Here is a 10,151-nt window from a genome sequence, read left to right on the forward strand (position 1 = left end):
GATTTTTCTTCATTATTTGTTACTAACCTCTGTAAATGGTTACTATCAAATATTCCATGTTAGAGAAGGATATATTCTGTTGAAATATTGAAATGAGTGTTGGAACTATTATTTAGAAAACAAATGTCGGTAATGTTTAGTGCGTTCTCTACAACTTTTCCTCTACCGTATGTGGTTTGTGAACCCCATGCAATATTGTGGACATTAAAGTTTCCGGCAATTAAAAATGGTGCTGGAAATTGAAAAAATAAGTCTACCAGTTCAGCTTCAGTAGAATTTTAACTCGTTGGGATCTATCTACTGCAGATAGTGATTCTTTTAAGGCACCATATGGTTACTGCGATTGTTTCTAGGTTTGTAACTAAAGACAAATGTGTTGAATAGACGTCTTTTTCGACAAAAATTGAGGTTCCTCGACTTGCTCGGACGCATTCTATTCTTACGTGATAATATCCTTCATAACCCCTAAAAACAACATTGTGATTTTCTTTGAAATTGGTTTCTTGTAGGCATATTATATTTGGATTGGTGTCGCTGATAAGTTGTTGGATTCTTTCTAAGCGGCAAAAGAATCCGTTACAATTCCATTGAATAGGTGTGAAAGTTATTAGTGATTCGATTTTTCAGAATGTTGTGAATGTTCGGTTGTGAAAGCATCAAGAGATGTTTGTGATACTAGGCTATCAGTATCATCCAATTATGAAGGTAATTAAGGATAAAAGGGAATTGATGTCAGAAGTAATTTGCTGGGCTTCTATTGTGAGGTGTGTGAGGGTACCACTTGATGGGGCGTTCTCAAGAAAGGCTATAAGATTGATTATCTGGTGGAGTTGAGAAGCTTTTTCAGTTGTTGGTGTAAAGATCCTTGATTCTTTGCTTTGATGCATGATATTTTGGATTTATCTGTAAATCTTAAGTTTATCAATTATATATGTCTTTAGGAAGAGGCATCAATGACGAGTTTTTAATTTGAGGATTAGATATAATTTGGTCAAGAGAGTGGGAGTCCGGTGTGCTGAGTGAGCTAGAAAGTGCTCTTTTTTTGTCTTTGTATAGGTTCATGAGATAATTGTGCTAAGGTAGTAGTTGATGAAGTTTTTGTTGCCGATGATTGTTCACTGGCAGATTGAGGAACATTGGTGTTTTGACAATTTGTACAAAAGAAAGAGATGAGAGAAGCAAGTTTTAAACTAAGGTCATCCAAAGCATTTTCTACGAGATCGTGGGGAATTAAGGGATAGACATTCGAAATTCTGATATATTTTGCTGGAGTAACAAATCTTCTAATAGGTAAGTAAGCTGGCCAACAAGTTCAACTTTGCTTAGGTCCATTCAGATCCGGTTGTTCGAGTTGCAAATATTATATTTTTAGGGCCAAAAATATCACCAGTGGATTTTATATCATCATGCAACCTCTTCCGTCGACTGCTGGACATAGGTCTCTCCCATTTTTCGCCACTATTTACGGTTCTGTGCTTCTTGTTGCCATTTCTTGGATATTCGTCCAATGTCGTCCATCCAGCGTGTTGGTGGTCGTCCTCTGCTGCGTTTGTCCTCTCTTGGGCGCCAGTCAATTAGTTTTCTGGTCCATCTTGGATTTTACATAGTCGACTAATAATTTTAAGTTTTCTTCTGAGTGATAAATAATTGCTTGTTCCTTTTTAGAAAAGGAAGGCTTGGGTCTAGATATCATGGCAACAGCGTAAGATGTGGGTGTTGAAGATTCGGTGTTACTGATGTGTAATATTTATTATTCATAATTTTAATGCTTTTGTAGTCAAAAGCAACGTAGTGATCAATATTAATGTTGATATTTATTCATAATTTTATTGCTTTTGTAGTCAAAAGCAACGTAGTGATCAATATTAATGTTTATACTTCTCCTGGAATGTCCGCAAATAAACTCATATTGTAAAATGTGTAGCCTGTATTGGTTTGTCAAAAGCCTAGAGCTCTTGGCAGAATGAATTATTTTCTTATTTTTAGGTTGATAACAAAAAACTAGACAATTGTTTATAAATATTGCAATACTTGCTTATTGCTTGGAGCAATGAAGAAAATATCACCAATCTGTACACAAATGGTTGTTTATAACTATTTGTAATTAAATGCTAATAATAGTAAACAATAAATTGCAAAAAACGACACTAATTTACATAGCGATACGTACAAGTTCACTCTCTATAGGCCAGTCCAATTTCTGATAATTGAAGTAAAATAAATGACTTATGCAATCTCTGATAAATCTTATTATGTCTATGTGAAATTCTATATTACTGGTTAACTGACTAAAACTGGAATTCCATAAAATACAGTTTCAGAACAATGTTATATAAAGTTTATATAGTCGGTTCGCTATTCCCAGTCCGACTGCCTAGTGAATTTAGTAATTATTTTTTTGCGAAGTTAGTTATTTTTTGACAGACTAAAAGTGGCTGGAAATTACTATACAACTAAGCACACGTACTCATAGCCAATATTAATAGTAAACAAACTAATAGTAATGTTAAATTATAACAACTGAAATATATTTTTTAAATATATACTACCCAAAATTTTATGAGTTTAGTATACACTTCCAATATTTATACTAATTCTCCTTTTTTTAATGAAAGAAGTCTGTAATAAAAGTTTATTTAAGCTGTTAATACTGCTAGCTATTTAGGAACTTTTGTGTTGTAGGTTTACAGCTATGAATCTGTCAAAATATGCTTGAGTTAAGCGAATGGACCTTAGATATATTTTCGTCTCTCTTCAGTTTGTCAATTTGCATTTTGTACAATATTTGATTAAACTATTACTTTATTGTTTACGAATTATACGGTTTTACTTTGTTTTATTGCACGAGTCTTCTGTATTTCCTTAATTCATATTGTTCAATTGTTTGTTTTTTTGTATGTAACATTCTTTTATACAAGTTTCATCATCATCATTCTGGCTGTACAACCCTGCGTGGGTCCTAACGTCCTCAAGAATTTCTCTCCAGTCGTCCCTATCCATCGCCTTTCTTTGTCAAGCACGTATTCCCCTATTTCTCATGTCTTCATCGATGTTATCAAGGAACTTTATATAAGTTTTTGTGTAAAAAATCTCAGAAGTCGTTTGTGATTTATACAGTTTTAGCACCTGTGCTATTTAAGGGAAATAATAAAAACATATAACTTAAGACAGCCAGAAAGCCGTCAACTTTATTTACACAAATAATCTTGTTTTACAAAACTGATGTAAATTACAATGTATACCTATACATTGGCTGCCTAAACAAGTGCAGCCAAACTCAGTCGAGACCAGCTCAAACCGTCTATATCTTTCCAAAAAAGAATGGCTGCCTTTGTTCGATCTTTAGCACTGTCAGCAGCCCAGACGATAGTTACTTTAATAGAGGGCGTGGCAATGGTAACGGTCAACTAAAGGCCTTTAAATTAAAACTGAAATGAACCAAATGAAGCCACTTTATAACACTCGTGGCTGAAATATGAACTAAACTAACGAACAACGTGGCGCAACAACAATCAGGGGGAGGGCGAGGAGGCTACATCCCCCTCTCTTTTGAATCTCGGTCCGTGCTGATCTCAAAAGGTAGATTTTAACGTTTTACACCACGTTGGGAGCAAAAACAATAACAATTTTTAATTTAACCTTAGATATATGTACATTTCGTTATTAATTTAAGTCTGTGTATGACAACTCGAGTGCTAGTTCTGAAATCTTGACATTTACTGTGTTTGTGCCTTCCAATATTACCTTCCGCATAGTATATGACGTTTTATCACAATGCTGTTGTTACTGATCATACAATTTCGTAAGCAAATTGTTATTTTTGAACTGACACCAGGGCTTCATACAAAGACCTTATTATATTAAATAAACGTGCCTTTAAACCAAATCACAGGTTTCAGGTTGAATCGAAAAACGAAAAATAGGAGCAAATAAAAAATAAAGCTTTCGAAAATTTTACTAATAAGTCTTAAAAAAATAAATTGCGACTCAACTAGCGGAAAAACGGGAATCGGAAGCTGGGGACTTCCAAAAAAACGTAATAAAAATTAAAAGCCAGCGGAGTCTTTTTTCAAAATAATATATTATATAAGGTAGTTTTTTAAAAAGCATGGAGCCATTCTGATGCAGCTTTACCATCTATCAACAACGGATTCTCCAACTGAAAAAGAATTAAAGCGTTAGAAAGAGATCTTTTGGGTTAAGAAATGTCATGCTAGTGGTTAATTAAAAATAAATAAAATAAACAAAAAAGAAACATAAATTACTTAAAAAAATAAAAAAATAACCAGTCTGTGAATCGATAGAATTCTAAATATTTGTCTTCACAATTATTGAGCAATATCAAATTTCGTATCGAAAATTTTCTATAAAAATCTTTCAATTTATTTACATTTTAGAAAAAATATTGGCAGTTAGTATTGAAAAAAGCGCTTTTAATAGTTTTAGTTAACATTCCCATTGCAAAATTCAAACTTTGTTTCTTATATAGATAACTATTTACAAGGTATAAAAATCGATATAACAGTTTTGTTATTGTCAATCGACAGATGTTGTTCTTGGAACACCTTGGTCAACTATTAACAGCTGATGATTTACCAAGATTGGTGTCATTGATTACGAAAAAGTATTAAGATAATGGCATACAAAACATACTTCATGACTAAAAGTCAACAAATGACAATCTTTGGTTAAAAAAGTATACAACATATAAGTAGTCGCTTATAGCATACGACATATTTTTTAAAACTCCGAAAAAATTAAAAGATAACTGTAGAGCTAGGTCTGTTGAGAATCTAATTATAGTACCAAGTCCTAAATTATAGAATGTATCATAAGATTAAAAAAACAAGTGACGCAAAAACTACGTTAGAAGAACTTTATTTCTAGTTAAATGATTATAAACCTAAGATAAGAATACGTTAGGTTAAGTGAATATCGTAGGTATGCTTCTCAATAAATAGCTGAAATTATCAAACGTGAAATAATAAATTTTTCCTTAAATGTAGAAACCGTATGTATTTACATTTATGTTATATGCCTAATTCAGTTAGTAATAAAAATAATTAAAGTTTGTATCCACAGACTGGTTTGAAAAAAATATTTAAAAATCCATTCCTGGTGGGGAAGGCACTCTTATCACTGCAAACTCCGCTCGGTTTGTCTTCATGACGAGCTTTTTACATTCGGCACAATTTTTGGGGTACTGTGAAAAATTAAAAAATATATCAGTACTTTTGAAAAAAATATATAGATTTTGCGATACTTACACGCTGACATCACAGATAAAGAGCAATTTTAGTTAAAACACAAGTTAGTAGCAAACGGAATGTATTGTTGTTAAATAAGTAGTACTGGAATGAATGAAATCTGAAGCTTCTACAGCCAGAGTCAGAATGAACTTAATCATCTTCCAGTCTGTGAGTTTTCTGGTCGACCCGTAGTTACGTGAGTCCATCTCAATATTTTGCTGCCTTTGTAGGTAATTTTTTCAAGAGCAGTAGGTTATTAATTTGTAGGTCATTTCAACTCGGGTACGTTGTAGATACTAGAGAAATTGTTACTCAAATTATTGTGACCTAACAGCCGTCCCCTGCTCCTGAACAAGCTACCTAGAAAGATTGATATGGACCCACATACAGGTAATCAAAAAAGGAAAGACGATTATTTAAATACTTGAATTAACTATTCTTTTAATCACTTTTTAAAGTGACTATTGGCAAATATTTAAATTTTTACTTATGATGGTCTGATAAGACCGAAAACGTGATATTTTCATAATTTTGGTAATTTTATAAATACCAATTACACCAAAAGTGTTTACTTCTTCGTACGTTTTTAAACAATTGTATACAGTTGACTACTGGAAACTTTCACTTTATAATTATTGAAAATTGTGCATTTACCTTAAATGTATGTACAGTAAAATTTAACTATAGATGTAAGTAATCATAAGAGACCATACATAGTATACGGCATATACAAACTCTCTTCACAACGGAAAACTGCATATGTTAGATATTATGGATGTGATAAAAACATTTAACTTACATTTATTGATCTTAAAGAAGTAATTGTTGAGTTATCTGAGATGTTTTGTGCAGGAAAGGTTTAAGGTGTTAGGGAATTACTGGAAAGTAATTCGAGGAACAGACACGAAATGACATATTTTTTGAATATGGAGGTGGCAATACAACTGAAAAGGTCCAGTGGAAAATTTAATAGAAAATTACCATTGAAACTCAAAGATAAATTGTGGTCGCACTGAAAAAAGAAACCAGCGGTTAACATGATAAGGAAAAGTTCAATATAGACATGAGTATCACCAAATCCGAAGAGTTATTTACAGTGGAGTGTCTTGAATGATTAGGAGAGAAAGTCATAAGAGGATATGGTTTCTCCGGTAAGAGGTCCTCAAACAGACGGCTTTAAAACCGATGAAGGAGTTGGAGTATACGAAACCGAGGCTAAGCCTTAGTGAAAGCCTAGGTAATCACTCCACTATCTTCCAATCAGAAAGTTATACTATGTGCACAGATCTATAAAAATTATGTACCAAACATATAAAAGTAAGTTTACTTTAGATGTCTGGATATACTAGTTTTGAAGGGAACGGAAAAGCGAACCTACTTGCCAGAAGAGAGACAATAGAAACATTCATGGTTAAGAACCTTCCGTTGGCATAGCGAGAAGCACAGCCAAAAGAACGTAAGCATTTGGCATAAATAAACGGATCTTAAATATTCGAAGGCTTTTATACATAAACATTCGAAGAAGAGATCTTAATATAGATATGGATAGGTATGATCTGCGAATTATCGTAGTTCTCCTAACAGGGCACCGTCGCCTCAGGGGGCACATGAATAAAATCGGACTGACAGAAAATGCCCAGGGTTGGTTAGGATAAGGCTCAATACATTTGAGCATTAGCAACTGAAGCCCTACAACTTCGTAGAAATGTCACCTAAAGCCATAATAGATTTGTTTAAAAGGCTGGGTTAAAAGGACAACTTTAGTCTAAGGATAAGCCACAATAGACCTCTTAGGTCGAGTGGACGGGTGGTTAAGCACCCACTCGTATTGACACTAACCTAACCCAACTATATCGACCTAAGATGACTTCTAACATATGCTGTTTTCTTTGGCGACAAACATCTATGATACTGTATACGGATCTTGTTTGATCTACTATAAATAGTTGAATCTTTGTATAAGTACCATAATTATTTCTACCTATAGCACCTGCACTTTAAAAAATATTTTATATTCGACTTTTATATCACATAAAATGTTTAAAAATAGGATAATATCACATTAACTGGAATGTACCAACATTATCGGCCAATTCGGTAAAAACCTTGAGAAGTTTTTAATAAATCAAATGATTCCATTTATACTAGTTCACTAAATTCCTATAGACAATTCTTAATTAAATAGATTCGAAACCATATTATGTTTGGCTTAATCCGAATTAAGTAAATGTATTACATAGTGTTTACACATTATTCCATTTTAAGTCCGCAGTACGTCATGGAGAACATTTCTACGTCGTCATATTACAACCAACTACTTATAAATTCTCAAACGGTAATTTTAGAATAATTATTCCAATTGTTTTACCAGGGGCGGATGCACTGGTGGGGAAAATCTCCCCAAGTCCAAAATTAAAGAAAAAGAATTTATGTCGTTTGGGTGGATCTTTTTTTATATCTTTTGGTTAGTCTTTCATTGGAAGATCAACCTCCCCCAAGGCTAAAGTCTACATCTGTCACTGTTTTAACGTATATATTCTCAATAAAACAAAATTTATTGAAACAAGTACTCAAAAAATAATAGTTTATAATGAATATCATTTCAAAAACACGAAACCAATGGATCTTGCATTTATGGAGTCCAAATTTCAGAAAATTTTATTCCTGTTTACAGTGTGGTGTATGCATTTTTAATATTACAGAGATTTTGTAATATAAACAAACTTAAAACAGTGTGAAATATGCAGATGTTATATTTTATTTCTATCAACAAATTGCATATACAACACAATAGTTTTTATAAGAAATGTGCGTCTTCACAATTCAATATTTTTTAAAAAGAACGTGATAATGGAGGCTACCTGGTAATATAAAGCAGAGGAATAAACGCGTTGGTTTCAGAAACAACCTTGGAACCAGAGAATCATTAGTCAGTTTGCAGGTCCTGGTTCAAAGATATAGGGATATAGAACAACCAGTATTCCAGTATATATATATATATATATATATATATATATATATATATATATATATATATATATATATATATATATATATGTTTTATTAACTTCGAAAAGGCCTTTGACCGGGTCACCCACGACAAAATGATAGGTGTTTTGAAACAGGTGGGAATTGATGACCAAGACCTCCGTTTTATCAAAAATTTGTATTGGCATCAATGTGCAAACATATGAATTGGTCAGAATACGACGGAAGCAGTGGAAATTCGACGTGGAGTGATGCAGGGGTGTAGTTTACCGCCTCTACTTTTTAATATCTCCTCCGAATTTATTTTCAAAGATGCCTTGGATAAAGATGCAGGCATTCAAATCAACGGGATTAATGTCAACAATCTAAGATATGCAGATGACACGGTACTGATTGCATCCACTGAAATAAAAGCTGCAACGACTTATAAACAGTGTGCTTACAGCAACTTTAATGAAAACACTTGAAGCCTTTGAGATGTGGATTTACTGACGAATATTGCCGATAAGTTACACCGAATGAGAAAGGGCACAGGAATAACAAAAACAATAAAAATTCGAAAGTTACAATATTTCGGCCATGTAATGAGACATCCAGAGAAGTATAATCTTCTACACCTCATAATACAGGGCAAGATCGTCGGAAGAAGAACATCCTGGCTTCGAAATCTCCGAGAGTGGCATCAAGAGACACTCGCTAATCTGTCTGCAGTTGCCGTAAACAAAATTATTATTGCCAATATGATCGCCAACGTTCTATAATCGGACCGGGTACTAAAAGAAGAAGAAAAGGAGGAATAAACGAACAGACTCGTATGATATTAAATTATGAGTAATTTAAAGCTGTATAAGATGACTACTTCTATGTAGCCAATCATAGACATATTATATTACCTAGACTCGCCTATATTACCTAGATGAGTCTATATCGCGCTGCGATATAGACTCATCCCCCTTTGCGACAGACGATAATGATGTAAAGCAGTCCCCTCATATCTTTCTAATGAGCGGGGTTTATTGCCCACGTGACCTTTCCACTACCAAACACAAATGAGGTAGCAACTTAAATATAACTTACATGTTTGATGTAACAAGTCCAGTTTGTAGGACCGGGGTTCGAATCTTCCACTGATTTTTCTTTTTTTTTTTGTTAAAAAAAAATAAAAATCAAATTCTACTGTATTACTGTATAATATGAACAAATAGAAAAGTTTAATGTGAGTGAATAATAAATTAATGAATTATTCACTCGCATTAACCTTTTTTGTTTTAAAGGTTTGGCATTCCTTTCCTCAGGTAGCTGCAGTTTTCCCCGTCGATGTTTTAGTTGTTGCTCTGAGTCCTCAGGGCTTCTGACATTATTGCTACAAACTGGTCGAATTGCTTTTGTAGTGATCCTTTCCCAAGTTAACATGCTCATTAGAGGACCATTGAAAATGTTGCCAAGAGTGCCCAACAACGACTTCTTCAATATATTCCTTAAATTGACAAACCATCTGGTTAGACAGGTAGAGAACGAAGTCGATAAATTTTCACGTCTGGTCGGTTTCGAACAGGCGAGTTACTGAGCTTTCCCTCACTCTTCCCAATACAGCTCTACTGAGGTGGTACATAATCAATTGTTAGAGCCTAGTGAATGTACCTACTCACACACCACTCGAGAATCCTGTGCACTAGGCTAACGAATTTTAACCCTTTTTCTATAGTAATTTAGTGAACTATGTTAATGATAGATGTGGAAAGTAACATCAAAATAAAATCTGTACAATTGCGTCTAAAAGCATTAAAGTTTGTTAATAAGCATTGTAACAGCTGTTTCTCAAGCTTTTATATTTTTGACGATAAAAGTCTGTTCTAGAAGTAAAAATTTTTATTTATTTTCGCCAGTAATATTTTGCTCAATGTCAAGTCAATA

The 10,151-nt window shown here is 33.4% G+C and overlaps 1 protein-coding gene across 2 annotated transcripts in view; it reads right to left on the reverse strand.

Moving 5' to 3' along the window:
- Positions 1–3,158: 3,158 nt before the first annotated feature.
- Positions 3,159–10,151, reverse strand: part of SERCA (ATPase sarcoplasmic/endoplasmic reticulum Ca2+ transporting SERCA) — a 106,093-nt gene continuing 99,100 nt past the window's right edge. The window contains exon 12 of one of the 2 annotated variants that reach the window (XM_072523041.1): positions 3,159–4,159. In XM_072523041.1, the coding sequence (XP_072379142.1) occupies positions 4,131–4,159 (29 nt within the window). In that variant the 3' untranslated portion in view covers positions 3,159–4,130. Of the gene's footprint in view, positions 4,160–4,570; positions 5,204–10,151 lie in introns of those variants that run through there. The other variant, XM_072523042.1, reaches the window with a different exon arrangement.

This window comes from Diabrotica undecimpunctata, chromosome 2 (assembly GCF_040954645.1).
Source record: "Diabrotica undecimpunctata isolate CICGRU chromosome 2, icDiaUnde3, whole genome shotgun sequence".
Taxonomy (NCBI): domain Eukaryota; kingdom Metazoa; phylum Arthropoda; class Insecta; order Coleoptera; family Chrysomelidae; genus Diabrotica; species Diabrotica undecimpunctata.